We start from the raw sequence: 20,971 nt of genomic DNA, 5'->3' as shown, positions 1-20,971 counted from the left end.
AGCTAGTAGTGGATCCCCTTATGGAGGAAATTTATTGTTTTAGGATTCTCTGACCGTTGGTAGCATAGTCGCTCGGTTGCTAGTAGCTCAGCCACTTGATCGTTGTCACTTGATAGTTCGTTTGATTGGCCATTCGGTTGCTCAGTTGCTCGATCGCTTGGTCACTTGGCTGCTCTTTAGGGATGAGCTACGGTCACTCTTCAAGGATGAGCTATGATCACTATTTTGGGATGACCTACGGTCGCTCTTCCTCTTCAGGGATGACCTACGATTGCTCTTCCTCTTTAGGGATGACCGACAATTACTTTTCGTCCTCGAAGATGACCGACTATCTCTCTTTCGATTAAGAAATGATCGACTATCACTCTTCATCTTCAAGGATGATCTACGGTCGATCTTCCTCTTCAGGGATGACCTACGATCGATCTTCCTCTTCAGGGATGACCTACGATTACTCTTCCTCTTAAGGGATACCTACAGTTGCTCTTCCTCTTAAGGGATGATCGACGATCGCTCTTCCTCTTTACATTGGTTGGTGGTATTTTTATCCTCATCAAATTTCTTATAACTTTATATTCTAGAAACGACATGAGTTACATGACACATTTTAGAGATAGTCCTCAATTTTGTTCGGTAGAAATATATGAATACATCGTTTTTAATAACATCACGCAAGTATGGAACAGGTACATCGTTTTTAATATGAAAATAAAAAGTAAATTAACCAAAAAGAAATATATGTACATCATCAACTACATTCATGGTACATTTTTTAAAATGCCAGTGGGGGTGGGGTAGTGTGGGGGAGATATAGAGGGGGAACTGCTGGAGGTGGCGGAACATTGCTAATTTAGGGATTTTGAATTATAGGTGGGAAATGGTGAGATTCTACTTTAATTGGGGAATTGGAAAAGAATTTTCGAGTAGGAGAATTTGGGTAATTATAGGGTTAATATAGGGAAAGCAATTTGCCCAACATTGACAGGTGATCGGTTTGGATAAAATAAAAAAGCCGGAGGTAGGAACCGCGAAATTTGGAAAAAAAAAAAAAAGAGTTTCCCGCGTTACTTTTTAAATTTTGTTACGATTTGGTCATTTGAAATCAAATTCCCGCGCCATTTATGTTTGCTTTTGGTCTCCCCGTCCATACTTATTACTCTCATTATCTCATCAGTCTGTCTTTGTTTTTATTCCTGGTCTTCGTTTAAGATCTTGTCTTCTCTTAGTGTCCGTCGCGAAGTTTTACTTTTTATCTTTCGATTGGAAAAGCAGCAGAGGAAGGTCTCTACAATGGCGGATATTGCTCACCTGGAAAAGATGGGAAGAGAACTCAAATGCCCCATATGGTAATCTCTGCGTTTTGAACTCTCAATCATCTTTCATGGGTAGTAAGACTTCTTTCTCTCGGGAAACCGTATATGATGTCTGAATCTTCCATTTTCCTTTATCTTTCCGGGTTCGACAGTAATTTCTATACAAAAGCGCTTTTTTTTATGGTCTGAGATTTCAATCAATTTAAAAAGCCATGGATATCTGAAATCTTGGCTAAACGTTTACTGGGTTCGAGATGTTGGTTTCTTATATTCTATTGTTCATTTTTATCACCCTTTTCTGGAGAACTATATGTAGACCTCGAAGTCCCTCTTGCCTGTGCTTTATGTTGAAGAAAATCGATTGTCTAAAGAGAAGAATTTGGTTTAGAATCTGATTTTATGTAATACCCGGTTTTGCAGCTTGAGCTTGCTGAATTCAGCGGTTTCACTCACCTGCAATCATGTGTTCTGCAAGTAAGCTCTGCTGATTCAATAAATATGCTTTTGTGGTATTTGTTTTTGTTTTTTTGTTTTGTTTTGTTGTTTTTTTGTTTTTTTTGTTTTTTGTTTTTTTTAAATGAAATACGATAGGTCATTGTTTATATTTTTGTGATTCTGTTCTTTGCAGTTCATGTATTTTGAAATCCATGAAGTCAGGATCAACCTGCCCGGTTTGTAAAGTTCCATTTCAGCGGAGAGGTATGTGGACTGACAATCTTATTCACAAGGGGAAAATGAAATATGAAATCAGATGGTATTGATAATATAAACAGTTTTTATAATTGGCATGAGTTCCTTTCTTTCATTTATGTAAAGTGATAGTCTTCAGCATATATTTCTCGAAATTTATTTGTATACTGCATAGATTTGTTGAGGCTGATGGTTTGGGAGTGCAAAGGGATCAGACAATTATCTTGAGTTTGGTGGTTTGGAAAATACATATGTTTACCAAACTGTGATACCTTATCAACAAATAGAAGATTGTCTTTCTTTTTTGGTTCTGAGTTTGACTTTCGTAGTCAATTTTGGAGCAGTAAGCGAATCAGCTTTCCATAGTTATGGGTCCCTTAAAATAAGGGGACTTTGGGGGCAGAGAGAAGAGGCTCCAAATAGCACTTTAGAAAATTAATAGATGTACTTTGTTTTTTAAAATAAAGTGGAAAGCCCAAGAGGTGGAAGGTTAGAAATATCCTTTCATTTTCTTAACTGAGTTTTGTTGGTAGAACCATCCCTCATGAAACCTGACTGACCCATACTTAATAAATACAGATTAAATATCCATGCATACTCTAACTTTTATATGCCTCTATAGCCTTAGTCTACTATTGTGCTCCCTAATGTCTCAAAAAGGTATACAAAAACCAAGAATCTGATTTGCTTTTGCTTGTTTTACTTCTATTCCAGAACCTATATCTAACAGAAAGTTGGTTGGTAGAATTTCTCATGAGGAATTATGTACATTGGTTGATATGGTTTTTATGTGGCTTTTGCACATTTCTCAACTGTATGGATGCTGTTGCTTTCCCTCCTATTTTAATTAGCTGTTCTGGCTGCAGAGGTTCGACCTGCTCCTCACATGGATAACTTGGTAAACATTTACAAAAGCATGGAAGTTGCTTCAGGAATCAACATATTCACCACCCAGACTGCAGCAGCAACCAACATATCTGGTAAGACTAAGAAACATTCAACTGAAATGCAGTGGCTTCATTGAAGCTGTAGAACTGTCAGGCATCAAATAATCTTGTACAGAAAACAGCGTATGGGAATCTGAGGCCTATGCTTTACCTAAGCATCTACTAAACAGGCCAAGCTTTGGGCTAGACCTCCCATTCCCTCTCACACTATTACATCTTAATGAGGAAAAGAAAGCCATAGATGTAAATATGTTTTTTTTTTTAATTACTTGACTGTCTTTTCCCAGAAATCATAACATTGTTCTTTGCTTCATTTTCAGTTTTTGATGTATTTGATGATCGATATTTTCCAAGAAATGCATATGGTACATGTATTTGTTGTGTACTGAGAAAAGAAAAAATTAAGTGAAAGAGCATCAACATGACTTGGTTTTGCCTTTTTTCTGTTAAAATAATGAATTAAAAAATGATGGATATTAGTACATGGTAATGAATATATATCAACATCACAACAGAACAAGAAGAGCTCATACATACATTTTAATATTTTATTGGTTGTGTTGTAACCTTACCAAAATGATTTCCTATGTGTACATCACCGTGACTAGGCACTTGCCTATTTGGAAGTCACCTATAACATGTCCCTAAAGCCCCATTTGGTCTTCTTTTTTTCAATGGCATTACTCAGATGATAATAGCGGTTGCTTCTGCAGCTCTGTTCGGAAGTAAAAGTGATGAACAGTCTGGGAGTAAATGAAATGCTGATTCTGGTTCAGGAAATTAGATGTCAGATTTGGGAATTCCAATAAAATGTTTGCGGCATAATTGAAGGGGCATAATTAAAATCCAAGTTATTGAAATGCCTTTTTAGGTACAAACTCACGATGGAGAATGTCTGTCCAGGCCCATAGCTTTTCTAAGGAATGGTTTGTAATTCTATACCTAACATAACTGTCAACACCATTTCAAGGCCAAGGTGCCTGAGGTGGGTGCCATATTGGTTATTTTCCATATTCTAATTTAGTAATTTCTAGGTATGTTTCTATATTTCAGGCGTCTTTTCCATATCCAAGTATGTTTAGTTGACTAGGTTTCGGTGCCTCTGTACACAAGGCAACTAACTGCCTCGGGCATCAAGGCCTATCCTTGCTGCCTATGAAACGCTTGGAAAACTATCTTACTTAGTCCAATCCATATATTTCCTAAGTGCATGAATTGTTTATGTAATTGTATCCATTGGAAAATATATAAAGCAGATATTTTGGTTGTCAATGGGATATTTATGCCATAAACCTGTATAACAAGGACACATTTATTTGTCATTATTGACCATGTCTGCATGTGTCGGACATTGACATGCATGTTGGCACTGCTGAACACTTACGGAAGTTTTTCTTTAAGAAGGAGAATTTTTTTTGCGAGAAAGGGAGGAAAGTAAACATTTCCTGTATAAAAGGGCATACTTTATACGTAATACATATTTGCATTAGGTGGAAACCATATTATAGTCATACATAGGCAAATGCTTGCAAGAAACAGATTTAGTTATAATAGTTAGGAAGGTACATTATTCTTCCACTGTTGGCATCCCAAAATTCATATTTTCATATTAACTCTTTTGGTGTTTCACTCAAAGTCTATATTACATGGATTTGGTTGTGCTATGAATTAAGTTAGTTTTGTAATCCCAGAACCATATCATATCATTTGTAGATATGTGTGAATTTCACAATTCATTTTGCAAGGAAATACATCTCAACCTCATCTTATGTGTGCTATTGTTTTTTATTTGTTTGTTGCTGAAAGATGTGCAGACCCAGGGTAAAGATAAGAGTGATTTGGGTAATCCAGAGATTGGTGAAAATTCATGTAAAGAAAACAAGAAAGAGGGAAAATTCAAAGGGAAAAATACAGAATATGTGAAAACCAATGAAAAGATTCCTGGTCTTCACCTGGAAAAACCTTCATTTCCAGCCAAGAAAAGGGTACAAGTGCCACATTATCCTGTGTCTGAGACCCCAACAAGGCCCAAAAGATCAGATGCAGGATTTGGTAAATCTGTTGAAGAGCCACAGGACAGTTCATTCCTACCAAACAAGAATCCTATTTCTAAAGAAGTGGAGGAGCCCATATTGTCTCCTTTCTTCTGGCTAAAGGAAAGAAATCACGAAGATGATGACACAGATAAGTTTTGCAGTCAGCACACTGAGGGTGACATTGTCATGGATACACCACAAAAGGCTCCTTGTTTTAGCGATCTAAAGGATTCAGATGATGACACTGCCACTACAATGACAGTCAATGTAAGTATTCAGTTACAGTCACAAACTCACAGATGTCTCGAAAGTTGAGCTCATCCATAGAGCTGGTTTAGTTGACTTGGTTGTGTCAAATACTGCTTTTGGTGTAGGTGTTTAATCAGGTGCACAAACTGAGAATACACTCCAAAACCTACTGATAGGTTTGGTGGTTTGACTAGCTTGTTTTAAACCAGTACATATGGAAGTTCAGTTGTATAATGGGATAACCTCCCTCTACTAGCTTGCATAGGATAAAAATATTCTAAGCTGACCCCTAGCCTTTCTGATTTATTTTAGAACTCTACCATCTTTAACATTCTGTAAACTGGATTTGTGTCACTCTATAACATTCCCTTCCCCTTGCAACTTTCTGTTTATCGTGTTCATTCTGAGCCAACATGAAGATTGCTTACAGTCTTACACACTTCAATCAGGGTAAATTATCAAATTCTTCCCCCCACCCCTTTTTATTCTTTTATCTTTGCAAATGATATATATATATATATATATATATTTTTTTTAACTTTTTGAAGGGAGAAGTGCATAGTGGATTCAAAGGCGTAGACGCTTTTGAAAGTGAGATGTTTGAGTGGACACAAAGAGCTTGCTCTCCTGAACTTTGTTCAACACCAATTAAGAAACAGGTATTGCATTTGATTATGTGAATTCGATGATATATATATATATATATATATATTTTTAAACTATGTCAATATGCCACCTAGGGATCCATGGTTAATCTCATTTTTTGCCTTTTAAATTAGCTCTGCTGCTATTTATTTGATAATAAATGATGTGCAGGAAATAAATAAAGATGAACTTTGTGTTATTCAAGAGGAAGTTGATGCAACTTTGCATGCTTGCACTACATCTCATGGTGGCAGAACCATTTCAGAAAATTTGAGAAGTATTAGTGCCGGAACTGAAAATGGAAACGGAGATTTGTCTAACTCTGTACCCCCAACAAATAAAAGTGCCGAGTCCTCAAAGGTAAAAAAGAAATCCAGAGAAAGGGCTAAAAGAATCAACGGAAGATCCCAAAGGAAGCGTCTTAAACTATCATTAGATGGAGATCTTGGAGAAGTGCCTATTGATTCAAGCGAGATGGAAAATTTGAATGAAGGGAATAGGTGTGACATTAATGATGATGCTCTAAAATTTGTGAGACAAAACATTAGGAGGGGCAAAAAGACCAGTTCAATTGCTACTGTTCTACGAAAAGCAGTAGATGTTTCTACAGAATCAGTTCAAGCAAAAGTGCCAAAAATCAGGAATCAAGAAGGTGACAATATGGGTGCAGAGTTGGCTGTTTCCTCTGGTGAGGGGGCTAGAAATGATGAAAATTTAATTTCAAGGTGTAAAGCTGGGAAAGGCGGTGAGGTTGCTGATGCTCATCATCAGAAAAAGCATCCTAAAAGAACAAAATGCCAAAGAGTTGATGATGCAATTGCCAGGGTGTTTAATGAAATTCCTATGAACGCAAATCGAGAATATGAAAATATGTGTAACCAATTGCCCCTATCCTCTTGTTTGAAGGCTAATAATAGTGAGAATCTTGATTTGGGTGAGAAAACTGGCACAATGGCTAAAATGAGGGCAAAGAGAAGGAAGGACAGATTGAATAACTCTCCTGATGCTAAGTCAAAGGATGGGTCAGTTGATGAAGTTATAAACAATTCTAACAAGAATGCTACAAAGAAGACTGAAAGCATTGAACACCTTAAAGAAAATCTTGAGGTTAAAGCTCACAGAAAATTAGAAAATGCAAAGGTTCTTGCTGTGGTTAATAATGGGTTTCTGCGTAAATGTGAGAATGTACCTAATCAAATTCAGTGTGCTTTCTGCCGGTCTTCTCAAGATTCAGAGGTATTCTCAACTTCATTATAATTATTATTTCTTAAATTTTCTTTATTTCTTTCTTTCCCCAAAGGTATAGCCTTTAGATTATTATTTCCTAAATGATTGGAAGTTAATATATAAATAAAATTACAGGCTTCAGGAGAGATGATGCACTACTTTAGAGGCAAGCCAGTTGCTTCAGATTATGATGGGGGATATAATGTTATTCATTCACACAAGAACTGCACTGAATGGTATGAAATACTTCACATGAAAGACAGAAAATTCTGAATCGTCAATTTTGTGATCGTGCTCAATTTTATGGACAGCCTCAAGGGTGAACATTTGACTTGGTTGAATTGTGATTTAGTGATAGTTTTGAAGGCAAGACTGGCCGCTGAACTGTCAAAATGGCAAGTTTTTGGCCAAACCGGTCCAACCCTTTATTTTGATCCAGCAAGCCAAAAGCTTGAAAAAGCTGGCGGTAAATTCAAATAGTTGGTTTTGATCTCTTGGTGAAAGCTATCCAGTTTTCTCCACATTGTTGGGCTAGGATCAAATATGATTTTGTTTTGGATCAGAATGTGATGTTATTTTATTCAGGTTCAAACTGATTCAATTGGCTGGTATATTTCCAAAGCTGCAATATTAATTGAGTCAAGTTATTTTTATCTAGGTTAGGAATTAAGACTGCCTCAATGTGGTCTACCTTATGAGTGTATTCATTCATAAATTGCTGATAGTCTACCCTAGTCAACATAGATGTTGGGCATTACATATCATCCTCAACAATTCATACATTTAAAACATATGGTAGAATGAATGTATGCAATATATATATATATATATATATTTTAAATTCTTCTGTAATGAAAAATGTCTTACATTTTTTAAATATCTGTGATTCAGGATATTCTGACTGTGTATTTGATTGGATTGAGTAAACTATTTTAGGGCTGGGGGATTGGTTTTAGCAACAATTTCCACATGTTATTCCAATTCATTTCAAAATTTATAATCTCTTCAAAATTTAATTACAGGGCACCTAATGTGTATTTTGAAGATGATACTGCTGTCAACCTTGAAACTGAATTAGCAAGAAGTAGAAGGATTACATGCAGTTGTTGTGGGATCAAAGGTGCTGCTCTTGGGTGTTATGAGAAAAGCTGCCGCAAGAGCTTTCATGTTCCTTGTGCAAAGTTAGTTCCACAATGTCGATGGGATGCTGTAAGTTCAGTTTGATTGAGAATACGGACTTGTATTTATTTTAAAAAGGATTCTTACTCCCTTTTAAAAAATAGTGTTGTACTGATATTTATAGATCAATAGTATTGTACTGAAAGGCACATATTTCCTCCAACAGGAGAACTTTGTGATTCTATGCCCTCTTCATACTTCTTCTAAATTGCCTTGTGAAACTTCTGGACCTCAAGAGAAAAGCAGAAAGAGGTCTATTCCAAAAGGGTGTGTTTGGATATTCTCCTTTTATTATTATTATTATTTTTTTATATTTGTTTTTGTCAATTATAATCTTGAAGCATGCCTGAAATTTAGTATTAGCTTCCAGGATGATATTTATTCATCTTTTATGGTTGTATCCAATTGAAATGTACAGAGAATCCCATGCTTGTAAAACCAAAGTACCAGTTAAACATGGCTTGACTGGTAGCCAGCAATGGAAGCATTCTGGATCTTCTAACAAATGGGTTCTTTGCTGCTCAGCCCTTGCTGGAGCAGAGAAGGTAATTCAAAACAACTTGAGTAGAACCTTGGATGGGACACTGAAGAGTCATTAAGAAAAATATTAACAATAGGAACTACAGGAAACTGTCTCTGAGTTTGCAAAATTGGCTGGTATTTCGGTGACTAAGACATGGTGTTCCAGCATCACCCATGTCATTGCATCTACGGATGAGACTGGAGCTTGCAGGAGAACTTTAAAATTTTTGATAGGTGTCTTGGAGGGAAAATGGATAATGAAGATTGACTGTAAGCAGCATCTTTTCTTTACACAGATTTGTCAATCTTACCATTCTATTTATATGTTTTGAAAGAGTTAGCCTTTTAGTTCATATAACAGATATTTTGTATGCAGGGATTAAGGCTTGCATGGACACATTGGGACCTGTTAATGAGGTTCAATATGAAATCAGTGTGGACATCCATGGAATCAGGGATGGTCCTCGGTTAGGAAGGCTGCGGCTACTTAACAAGGTATCTATCTTCTCGTAGAGAAATTACCGTTATAGATCTGAGTCTAGAATTCAGTTCTTTCTATTGCAATAACTGTTGCAAAAAACAACTTTCAAGCTTCAAAAAACCCAAAATTGGATGAAAAAATGACAGTATTTTTGTACACAAGTTCCTTGACTAATTTCTTCTGTGGTTGCTGCTCATATTCCAATTCCCTTCTACATTTGATTTGTTATGCAGCAACAGAAGCTTTTCAATGGGTTCACATTTTATTTAATGGGAGAATTTACACCTTCATACAAAGGATATCTCCAAGATCTAGTTGTTGCAGCTGGAGGAACTGTTCTACAGAGAAAACCCATTTCAAAAGACCAGGGAGGACTATTGTCTGAATCTTCAAAATCGACTTTCATAATATACAGCCTTGAACTACTAGATAAGTGTGATACTGTAAACAAGACTGAGATCTGCAATCGTAGAAGGGTTGATGCAGAGGTTTTGGCAAATTCAGCTGGAGCCAAAGTGGTGAGCAATTCATGGGTTTTGGACTCTATTGCTGCCTGTAAGTTGCAGAGCCTTGCATGATACTTGATTTTAGTTCTTGGGCTAGTCTGTGTTATGTATATGAATATCATGTAAACTATTCTCATACTCAATTCTTCTCAAGAATTTTATATGATATCCGATTTTTATAGAATCTATATCTGGTTGGAGTCGATGGACTCTTGTGGTTCTTTTTCTAGAAAGAAAAAAAAAAATTTCCGTTGCCGGGACTTGAACCCGGGTCTCTCGGGTGAGAGCCGAGTATCCTAACCAACTAGACTACAACGGAAGGTTGATATAACGTAAAGAACCTTAGAATATGACTTAAGCTTCTCATTTAGTTTGGCCTCCCTGGACTTAAATTTTATAAATCTACGGAAAGAAACAGTTTTTGGAATAGGTGATATAAAACAAGGAAGAATGCTACCTGGGGGCATAGGTACATGCCTAGACACAACATGTGTAGAAAGATCATGTTGCCCTAGCATTAAAGAAGCTCCCATGCCCTTTTCCATTGAACCATGTGCTAGGGTATACCTACGCCAGCAGGGTGGTGTTCTTTTGCCCATAAAACAAATAGAAAAGCAAAATTTACGAGGAAATTGTATTAGGTGAAAAGGTAGATAATTAATTTGGCTCCAAAATTTGATCCAAGTAATTTAGACAATGTCCTACAGTCCTACTTGTCCAACAATTGTTGCCACATCACATTCAAATGAAGAAAATGACACTAGCAATTAACCTCTAAACCTCCTCCTGAGCCCTCAAGAGCGTTCTTCTTGATTGCTGTGAATTTGGCCACCAAGTCATCAAAGACTCGGGATTTCCAACCTCTTCACATGGAAGATCTGATGATGAAATTACCAGTGCTTGATAATTTGAAGAAACCTTCTTCTTTGGATCAGTGAAGGTAGAAGTACTCTTGGTGTCTCCAACTGAAGTTTTCCACTGATACCTCTTCTTGATTGCTGTAAATTTGGCCACCAAGTCATCATAGTCTGGTAGCTTTGGGTGGACATGGCTTGGGGTAGAGGATTGGAAGTAGCTCTTACAATCTCCAACCTTTTTACATGGAAGTTCTGATGATGAAATTATTGGTGATTGATAATTTGGCGAAGAAACCTTCTCCTTTGGACCAATGGTGTCTCCAACTGAAGTTTTCATCTGATACTCTTTCTTGATTGCTGTGAATTTGGCCACCAAGTCATCATAGTCGGGGAGCTTTGGGTGGACATGGCTTAGGGAAGATGGCTGCAGGTGGCTCTTACAATCCCCAATCTCTTTACATGGAAGATCTGATGATGAAATTATCGGTCCTGTATGATAATTCGGCGAAGAAAGCTTCGTTGTACCAGTGAAGGTAAAACTCTTGGTGTCTCCAACTGAAAGCTTCCTCTCATATTTTTTCCCAGAAAAGCTATCAATTTTTGAATTATGAGGTAAGTCAGAATCTTTCTGCAGATAGAGGATCTTTTCCTTTTTTTTCCCAGCTGGTTTCCTTCTCTTGTTAGGATTTTCATATCTTGATCTTCCATTGCATTCATCACTACAGGACTCTATATGACCTTCATCACTATTGCCACCATCTGAATCTGATAAGTTCTCTCTGATAGCTCTAAACTTGCTTCTTGGAGGATTATGATCATATACCTGCAGTCCCCCAAAAGAAGGAATTTAATCAACATATATGCCATTAACTATATTATAAGTACTATCAAAGAAAGAAAGAAAAAAAACTTTAATTTTATAACATTTATTGTAGACCCACCTGCTTTATTTGCACATTGGATGTCTCATGTAACTTTCAATGGCCCAAGTTGAATTTTGTAATCCATTACTATTTCTTCTATCAATCTAAGCTTATGTTCATATGTTATATCCTTAATGCAGAGCTTGGCAATAACCTGTGTTTGTAATGAGCATGCAGCCAATATAAGTACCAAAATAAGAAAAATGGGAAAAATCCAAGAACTTAGTTGGGAGGTATGTGACAAGAATTTAAGGAAGGCCATTTCAAGCTTTAATTACCTCTTTGTTCACATAGTTCTCAGGCAATAGTTTAATAGCAGGATTCTTAAAATCATAGCTGTATTGCTCATCAAAAAGCTCCCACAGTCCTTGAAGCTCAGGCATATCATTGCACTTTCCAGCAACATGTGATAGGGATGCCATTGCCTCATTGATGTCATTAAGAAAATCTCTGAAAAAAAAAAAATGCAAAATGAATGTTACTTTCAATCATAATTAACAACAGATAGATCTCAAACTACAAGGAACAAAATTTCAATATTACATTGGAAAGCCTTAATTATATGCTAATTAGTACCTAACTCTGCAAATATTGCGAAGGTTGAAGTCAATAACCTCGCAGAAATGGTCCAATAGATGAAGTGCATCCCATATATTTTGGTTCTTCAAGTGCTGCTCAGCCTGAAAAATAAGATAGGCATGAGTTGGAAATTGCAAACACAATCTCACATTGCACAAAGACGCGGTTCAGTAAGATTGCGTAGGTTAGGGTTATAATAATGGCTTGTCCTCACACTTTTCTTAGATTGATTATAGAGAAAGAACCCTGATCACTACATATGTATAGTAAAACCCTATACATGTGATTTATTAAAATACCCATATAATCTTAAAAAAAAAAAAAAAAACCTCGAGACTGCCACCCAGAACCCCGCCATAGACCTGCTAACTCACTGAGGGCCAGTAACACAGATAATGCACAAGGTGGGTTGATTCCTCCAGGCCTTGAAGATCTATGGAATACAATACATCTTACCGAAAGAGAGAGAGAGAGAGAGAGAGAGAGAGAGAGAGAGAGAGAGAGAGAGAGAGAGAGAGAGAGAGAGAGAGAGAGAACCTTTGCAAAAGCAGTATCAAGTTGGCCATGCACGAGTAGCTGAGTCATGTCTTTTCTCGACTGCTTGAGCTTCAACTCTTTCAGGGTTTTTGCATTATTCAAGCAGATTCGGCACTGTTGAGCAGCTTCTTGCTGAAAAAAATTAATCAAACACCTCCATTAAAAACCAAGCTCCGGTAGAAGAGAATAATTTTCATATAAATTGATTAAGAAAAGCCATGGGTTCATCATTTCTCATATATATACCTTCTGAAGACTCTTCTCCTGTACCTATACAAGTAGACCATGTCCCTCTTTGATTGCCTGAGATTGCAACGTAGCTTGTATAGAAACATATCCTCCACTTCTTCTTTGTTTCTACAGTACTCTTAGGTTTGTAAGGGAGTGGAAACGCTGAAACCCACAATTGCTTCTTGGGATATTGATCTTTGGACAGTTTACGCTCAGCTTATATTTGAAATTGTACGTACGTGTAAGCTACTGAACTTAAAAGACATTAGTTTCAACTTTCAAGATTCTTAGTTAGAGTTGGTGATTGGTTTCATGATTCCTAGTTCAAGTTAGAGTAGGTTTAGTAGGCAACCACTACTATTCTTTGGTGGGGCCTAGGGCTGTGGATTTACAATTTTAATATGACTAGGAAATAACGGTCATTACACGTCCGTATACATCTTTTGCTGCTTTGGCAGACATGCACAGCTGGGATCCTGGGATTCCACATCCATGGTTATAAATATCGGTATCGGATCGGGGCGTATCTGTCACTTTGGTCAAAAGTGATACGGATCTGGGATTCTCGATACCGATATTTATAACCGTATGATTCCGTCTATAAAGTGGGCCTGGGCAAATCTGTAAAAAAAAAAAATGAAAATTTTATTGAAATTGAGGGTAAAACCATCTCATATTCTCCATACCTATATTTATAACCATGATCTCCCATCTATAGTCTAAACAATGGGTTGAAATCGTCTGCAATTCCGATCTCGTACAATTCCTTGCAATACCACCTTTAGGCGGTGACACGTGTATTGATACCAATACAATGGCTGAGATCTGGTACAACTAATAAAACATTAAATCAGTGAAAATACATTTAAATCAGATCTGGGCCATTGTATTGGTATCAATACACGTGTCACCGCCTGAAGGTGGTATTGCACAGAATTGTACGAGATCGGAATTGCAGACGATTTTTTTCCCTAAAAAATGGGTCCCACTCAGGGTTTAAAAAACATAGAATTGGGTTACACCTGATTGGAATCGATTAGGATCGCTGAGAAGTTTGTCGGAATCAGCCAAAATATGCCTTAGCCCTAGTTCCTGCACGAGGATCATATTTAGTAAATTTGAGTATAATATGTGTATTTTTGTCGTAGTCAAATGTTTCAATAAAAAAGTCATAATTTGATATATTTATCCAAAAAAACCATATTATATACATATTCTATAGATATCTGCATTACACGCTATTAAAATTCATATGATATGTTTTATATTTATTAATACAATTAGTTTGGGGAAAAATACCAACAAAACAACATTACCCCTTTTTTGTAGGTTTCTCGATTTTGAGAAAAATGTAGATGACACACTTATCGTTTTCTTATTTTATTCATTCTAGTATTGTCCTAAATCTATTAATCAAATATCTTATGTGTCTACCATCTTGTTCCTATCCATTAGTCTATTAATTCTACTTAATTATATTTTTGCCACTCAATTTAAAAATTTACATTAATTACGAATATGTCGTTAGTTATTACAATTGACTTATTGAATATTTGAATGAGCCTATCCGCGATCTAATTCTGGTTTTAGAAACCGAGTTTGTATTAGTATGGTTCTTGTGGATTTTCTTGTTTGATAAGATAATATCAATGATAATACTTTAATTTATAAAATGATTATCCACATGTTATTATTTTTATTTTTTTGACAAATATATGCAACATTTATTATGATAGACATGGTTAAACTTAATTAATATTAGATGTTTTTTTTTCTTTGAAAATGATTCCCTATTGGAAAGCTAACTAGATTTAGGTGTTCATGAAAGCATGAGATATTATAATTTAATCATAAACAATTAATTTTAGTTCATTCTTATTATCAAAATAAATACTTATTTTTGCTCCCGGATTTTACAGAGCAATCGTATTAAAACATGTACCTTATCATTGCTGTGTTCATTTTATTGTCAAATTTCTGAAAAGTATTATTGTTGTGACTCGTTTAATTGCCGTGCATATGTTCTTGTATTATTGTCGTACCGAACTTACTAACTATGATGAGGATCGAACAAACCGGATACGCCCCGGAATGCGGATCCAGATCTGGATCGGCCAAACCGATCCATTCTTGAAACCCTGGTCCCACTCCAGAACAGCAAGTGGGTCCCATTATCAAGTGGCAGGATCTGCAAACGGGGATGGATCTGGGCACATGGCTGGGCCTAAGTTTTCATCAGCCCAGACTTGCACCCTTGGCCCCAAATCCCAACCATCTTAGACGTGGGAGGATACATTTTCATCCTCCTATAGGTAGTGGTAGTGTCACTGACCGACAGTGAGTAACGCGTAAAGCTTCTGATCGATTCGCCTTCCTTCCACTGTTTCCCTCTGTTATATCTGCTTGCTTCCCATTTTCTGCAATTTTAGAGGGTAGCAGAAGAAGCTTTCATTTGCAGGCCTTGAAAAAATTCCTCTTCCCAAGCACTTGATCTCAGGTGTTCTTCTTCTTCTTCTTCTGAGTTCTGAGCATAATTTTGGGTTTTGCTCTACTGCAATTGATGCTCTTTTTTGTGACCTCTATTTTCTCAAATCTTTTCTTTGTTTTTAAAATTTATGGTGGGGTTTTGAATGGTTAATGAGTTGGATTTAAAGATGCTTGTTCTTCATCCCCACATTTTCCATGATACCCACAATTTCGTTTCTTTTATTCCCTTTTCCTTTTGGTGATTCTTCCTTACAAAGTTGTCTGGGGTTTTCATATTCAAATGGCGAGATACATGAATGATGAGTCAGAGATGGGAAAGCTTGTGCATAATTTGGCGAAAGAAATTGATGTCAAAAATGGAAAGTTGGAAGAAATGGAACGCAAATATGCAGAGCTTTCTGTATCATATGGTAGGTTGATGGAGGAGAAAGAGAGGCTAAATCAAGCTTAGATTGAAGGTATGCTTTGTTCTGTAATTAGTTTTCCCCTTTCTTTGTAAATTACTGTTCTAATTGTGTTCCTTCCACCACGTGCTAAGACGGTTGCTAAGTGTTGATGGATTAGCCACTCTCTTAGTGCTCACTGTAAGATGATTTCTTACATGTTAGGATTAGTGGCTTTTGGCATCCAACAGAAGCCAGTTTCAGCTAAGATTGGACCCTTAAGTAGCTCCTAAAATGTAATTTTGATGATTTTCTTTTACTAGGAATAGTGAGGGATGAATTGGTAGAAACATTCTAAGGATGGAATAATTGGCTTCAATATGTATATATGTATGTACAATTTTCATTTTTATTCTGCTCTGCTACTTTGTTGTTGATTTTTGAGCTCTAGATGACATACTCTTATGTAGTAAATGTAACAAACTTTCGGATGCAATTGCCTACATTACATGTCACCTTAGCTTTGCATCCGTAACTATGTGATCTTATTATGATCTGTGTTTTATTTTCCTTAGAAATGAGGAAGATGCAGCACATTGCATCCAATCCCTTTACTTGGTTTCTCCAAAAGAATAACAAGTCAGATTGCGACCTTGAATCTCGAAGACTAGAACTTCAACAGCAAGCTAATGAAGAGGGGAGGTGTGAGGCCCAAGATGCCCTTGAGTGGGAAAACATGAATCTGGGGAATAAAAAGGTAAATATGCTAGGTGGGCTATTTTTTATATTTAAATTAAAATTTATAGTCATTATTCACTACTATGAAATCATAAGTTTGAAATTTTCAACTGATATTCTTCTATGGGAAGTCCTTACTTCATTGCCATGATTCTTAATGTTGTGGAGCCAACAAGACGAAGGAATTCAGATTGATCGGTCTCTGCAACTCAAAAGGGAGTGACAATGCCGTGCGTTACAAGGAAGCAACTGATAGAATGCATACATTAAACAATGATATAGCTGAGAAAGAAAATGAAATAGACAGAAAGGCTTATTGGTCTATGTCCCGAGAAGCAACAGCTGATTGGGGACCACCATTGCACATTTTCATGGGTGTGTGTTTCTTATATAAGAAAGGATAGTGCTCCCTGTTAAGCTGTTCTATGACCGCTGTTCTTCTTGCAGATTCATCTGGGAGGAGAATAATAATTCTAGAACCGGGCAATGCCTTTGGCAGATAAAATTTAACAGAATCAAGAGGTAGAACTGAATCTTTTTCAAGAAAGATAAGTGTAGAGAAAAAAAGAAGTTTATAATGAGAATGAAATATCATAGTTTAAGAATATCAAGTTTTAGAACAATCCCATTGGCCTGTTTATGAGAAAAAGAGATTTTTCTCCAACACATCTTAGTGAGTGAGAACTTCTTTCTGTTAGAGTTTCTTTAACATGATAAAATCCGTTTGAATTGCCTAGGAAAATGCACTATAGACTGCACTGGAACAGAGTGAATCTTGTCCATCTTAGATGCACCTCCTTGGACATACCTAGTTCTTATTTCCAATGGATGGATTATTTTGGAGAGTCATGATCCAATGAGAGTCTGCACAATTTAGAGGGCCATGGCTATGGTCGTGGCTTCTTTTGGAGGGGGAGGATTTTCCTCCTCTTTTTCGTGATGGAGGTTCTGTTGGTGGCTCTAAGGGACTTGGGGAGATTTGTGAGGAGATGGTTCTGTAACAGAGGGAGTTGGGAAGGGAAGGGAAGGGATGTGATTGGGTTTCTCTTTGGTGAGAGGACAACTAGGCAGGTTGGTGCAGGTTTGAAGGAGCATGGTGGTAAGGATGGAGTTGCATGGAGTTCTTTGTTTGGGCCTGTGTCATCGAGTGTTGGAGGGATAAAATTCTGGACTATCTGCAAGTCCAACTAAGCTGAAACTGGAGTTGAGTAGGCCCCTCAGCAGTGTGAATCAACCTTCAAAAACTTGGATCAGATCAATGCTGGATATAAAATATTGAATTTCAGAAATTAATCCAGATGCTGCCGCAAGCTTGTAGAATAGAATAAATCTTCAAAAACAATCTTCAACTGTCAAAGCACTCCATGGTAAACTAGAATAGACAACAGGAACCCTAGTTTTGTTATTGTCTCAGTATTAATTAGTGCCTGAGATTCATATAAAGCAGCATAGGTTGTTGTAAACCTTCAACTGAGAACTTCTTAGACTCTGAAAACCAGAATTGATGGAGGACTGGATATCAGTTCTCTGATACCATGTAAAGAGAATCCAGTACCCAGTCGAGCAGAACAGAACAGAAAGAAAGAACACATGGAAAGAGGGTGAGAAGGAAACTGAGCCAGCGATAAGGATTTCTATCGCTGGACATTGCTTAATTTATAAAACAGAAATTACAGTCACAATCTGAGAAGGATAAACTGAATAGGAAACTACTCAAGGGAGTAATTACTAACCAAACTAACTACTAACTAGGCCTATCTCACGATAGGGGCACTCCCTCTATCGTGAGTAAGGTCCAATAGGGGTACACACCCCCTATAGAACCAGAACTACAACTTAACACCAACCATCCAGCTATTTGGATAGCTTTTTTTTCTTTTTGATGCTCCTTAGGTTAATATTCGTGTACTTACCACCAAAAAAAGTTAATTTTTGTCTAGTCTTTATACTACTAACATACAGGGATATATATTCCAAAGTTGTTTCACTAGTAGTTTGCAACTTCATGATGGACATATTTTTGTACATGTTTCACCATAGTGTTTATAACCTCTGTTTGTTCTTTATCTGTGGAGTGAAGTTGTCATAGTTTTTATCATGGTTTTATGTTCAGCATCATTGGTTCATTCTGTTTGAATTGTGTCATATCCTTGTAATGTTATGTTTTGGTAATGTAAGAAATATACGCACGTTGGTATGTGAAGGTATGTGAACATCTTGGATTGTTGGTCATGGTCTTTTTCTTGATTAGCTAAACTACTTGTTTTAACACTCGTCAACAAATAAATATAAAAAATAAAATTGAACTTGATCATCTTATTGCATCTGGAATGCAGCAAAAGCCTAACGCAGCGAAGGGAAAATTGCATGCTCTACAAGATATGGGAACTACCACTATTTACCATTTGCAGAAGCAGATTGAAGATCTAGTTAAAGAACTAAAAGAAAAGGTTGATGAAGCGGAAGATCTGGAAACCTTGAATCAGACGTTAATGGTTAAAGAGCGCAGAAATAACCATGAGTTACAGGAAGCACGCAGGGAATTGATAAATGTAATGATTTTCTTATATGTTCTTCAAGTTGTGTGTCCCTATTTTATTCTATATGCTTCTCTTCTCTGCCTCCTTGATTTCTAGGTGCACCATAAAGTGTTTTTCTTGACCATAGGATTTTGAAGAATTATTCAATAAAAGCACTAAAATTGGGATCAAGCGATTGGGGGAGATCAATGAGGAACCATTTCAAGAAGTGTGCGCGCAGAAGTTCTCAGCTGAAGACTGGGAGGTCAAATCTGCTGAGTTATGCTCTTTCTGGCAGGAACAAATTAAAAATTCAGATTGGTATCCTTTTAAAAGGATTCATGTTGATGGAATACTGAAAGTAAGTAATCAATCTCCCCAATCTGTGAATATTGTTCCCTTGTTTTGCTCCTACTGATTCTTATATCCTTGAAGTTCTGCTTCTAGCTACTGAAAATATGTAGAATTCCAAAACATATTTTATTTATCATTGTGATGTATAAGTGCTGAGAATTGCAGGAAACAGTTGATGACAATGATGAACAATTAAAAAAGCTCAAAGAGGAGTGGGGTGACAAAGTATGCAATTCTGTAACTACAGCATTGTTAGAGTTAAACGAGTACAATGCTAGTGGGAGATATGTGGTTCCAGAACTGTGGAACTTCAGTGAAGGAAGAAAAGCCAGCTTGAAAGAGGTTATCCGGCACATTCTCAATCCGATTAGGGCCCGTAAGCGCCAAAGAAGATGTGACCAACGTCAGGATTCATTTCAAATTAGAGATGTTATTGTGCTTTGACTTCAATAAAATTTGGAATCTCTTGGCTATGCTGAAGTCTGCTGAAATTCCTCAGAAATACTGGGTCAATGTTCAAAAGCCCTTGTATGGGGCTATTCAGATATTGGTTTGGGACTTCATATTTTCCTGCTGTCCAGTTCCAGGTTTTATTTGGTTTTCGTAACTTCATATTTCAGATGCTGTATTTGTATTTTGGCTTTTCTTTGGCCATAAGAAGCCCCGTGGAGATATATACCACACCATTCTGTAAGGGAAGATACTGGTACCCATAAACTAGCTCTTTGTATCTTATTAGTTGAAAGTGAATCTTGTTGCCATTAATGATCTACTCACTGGCCAACTGGAACAAATTTTTATATGGTTTTGGTCAAATGTTCATGATTGCCAAATTCGGTTCTTCCTATAATTGATTGAAATCAATTAAAATATTTGAGTACTTGGAAAGATGATTTAATAAAGCTTTCAGTCAATTTAATTTGGGTACTTATAAAGAGGATCTACAAAGAGATTTTTGGATGCTCAAAAGGCTGAAACTTTCTAGGTTCTCTATAATGAGATATGCATGTTTAGTTTTCAATAGGAAATTTATATCTGAGAATTTGTTGAAAGAAAGGGTGGGGAAGGTAAAATCATAAATCAAACAAAATAAAAGGAAATGCACTAAAAAAAAAAAAAAAAAAGGGAAAAACAAACGCTAGAAGAAGGGCTTGAACCTTCGACCTTGTGGTTAACAGCCACACGCTCTAACCAACTGAACTATTGAAAGTAAAAGTACTTACATTATTTGTTAAAGATAATGATAACGCTGTATAGGATAATTTGCCAAAGTGGGCCCTTCAAAATATGAAAGTAGAAATAGAGAGGAGATTTGTTCCAAATGACTTATTTCTAAATAGTATAAGGTCGCCTGTATTGTGGGGTCCTAAAATATCCCCTATTGGAGGAAGTCGATAGTACACTCCCCTTGTTGCGATACCTTTTCCTGCCTATCCAAAGGCCATGGTTAAGGGATACCCCCTTCATTAGTAGTGACAAAAAACTTGGTCCTAAATATATGATTAACAACATATGTTGCATTTAGATTCTTTGTTTTATTTTCATGTCATGTTTTTGTTAATTAAGTT

General features: G+C 36.6%; 2 protein-coding genes and 1 non-coding gene across 3 annotated transcripts; 2 read left to right on the top strand and 1 right to left on the bottom strand.

Annotated features, from left to right (window-relative positions):
• The first annotated feature begins 1,173 nt into the window (after positions 1 to 1,173).
• On the top strand, positions 1,174 to 9,981 carry LOC122087390 (protein BREAST CANCER SUSCEPTIBILITY 1 homolog). Its single transcript, XM_042656500.1, has 14 exons — positions 1,174 to 1,346; positions 1,734 to 1,787; positions 1,942 to 2,012; positions 2,870 to 2,983; positions 4,757 to 5,253; positions 5,784 to 5,894; positions 6,052 to 7,116; positions 7,243 to 7,343; positions 8,130 to 8,316; positions 8,453 to 8,553; positions 8,705 to 8,831; positions 8,913 to 9,078; positions 9,185 to 9,303; positions 9,523 to 9,981. The coding sequence occupies exons 1-14, from the start codon at positions 1,291 to 1,293 to the stop codon at positions 9,865 to 9,867; spliced, it is 3,114 nt and encodes a 1,037-aa protein (XP_042512434.1). The 5' UTR covers positions 1,174 to 1,290; the 3' UTR covers positions 9,868 to 9,981.
• Positions 9,982 to 10,041: 60 nt separating this feature from the next.
• Positions 10,042 to 10,114, bottom strand: TRNAE-CUC. The gene has a single exon. It is a non-coding gene; the product is annotated as a tRNA-Glu (tRNA).
• Positions 10,115 to 15,244: 5,130 nt separating this feature from the next.
• On the top strand, positions 15,245 to 20,175 carry LOC122085460 (factor of DNA methylation 1-like). The gene is made up of 5 exons (XM_042653903.1): positions 15,245 to 15,867; positions 16,368 to 16,549; positions 18,867 to 19,082; positions 19,198 to 19,410; positions 19,569 to 20,175. Exons 2-5 carry the CDS (start codon positions 16,370 to 16,372, stop codon positions 19,845 to 19,847), a joined length of 888 nt encoding a protein of 295 aa, XP_042509837.1. The 5' UTR covers positions 15,245 to 15,867; positions 16,368 to 16,369; the 3' UTR covers positions 19,848 to 20,175.
• The last annotated feature ends 796 nt before the right edge of the window (positions 20,176 to 20,971 follow it).

This window comes from Macadamia integrifolia, chromosome 8 (genome assembly GCF_013358625.1).
Source record: "Macadamia integrifolia cultivar HAES 741 chromosome 8, SCU_Mint_v3, whole genome shotgun sequence".
Classification (NCBI taxonomy): Eukaryota; Viridiplantae; Streptophyta; class Magnoliopsida; order Proteales; family Proteaceae; genus Macadamia; species Macadamia integrifolia.
The sequence above is the reverse complement of the archived record's forward strand: the minus strand, read 5'-3'. Positions and strand labels throughout refer to the sequence as shown.

Excerpts from the sequence above, each read along its gene's own strand:
- LOC122087390 (XM_042656500.1), top strand. The coding sequence starts at position 1,291 with ATGGCGGATATTGCTCACCTGGAAAAGATGGGAAGAGAACTCAAATGC. Across the intron at positions 1,788-1,941 it reads TGCAATCATGTGTTCTGCAA|TTCATGTATTTTGAAATCCA; the intron begins GTAAGCTCTGCT and ends TGTTCTTTGCAG. Across the intron at positions 8,832-8,912 it reads CCCTTGCTGGAGCAGAGAAG|GAAACTGTCTCTGAGTTTGC; the intron begins GTAATTCAAAAC and ends TAGGAACTACAG.
- LOC122085460 (XM_042653903.1), top strand. The coding sequence starts at position 16,370 with ATGAGGAAGATGCAGCACATTGCATCCAATCCCTTTACTTGGTTTCTC. Across the intron at positions 19,083-19,197 it reads CACGCAGGGAATTGATAAAT|GATTTTGAAGAATTATTCAA; the intron begins GTAATGATTTTC and ends TCTTGACCATAG. Across the intron at positions 19,411-19,568 it reads ATGTTGATGGAATACTGAAA|GAAACAGTTGATGACAATGA; the intron begins GTAAGTAATCAA and ends TGAGAATTGCAG.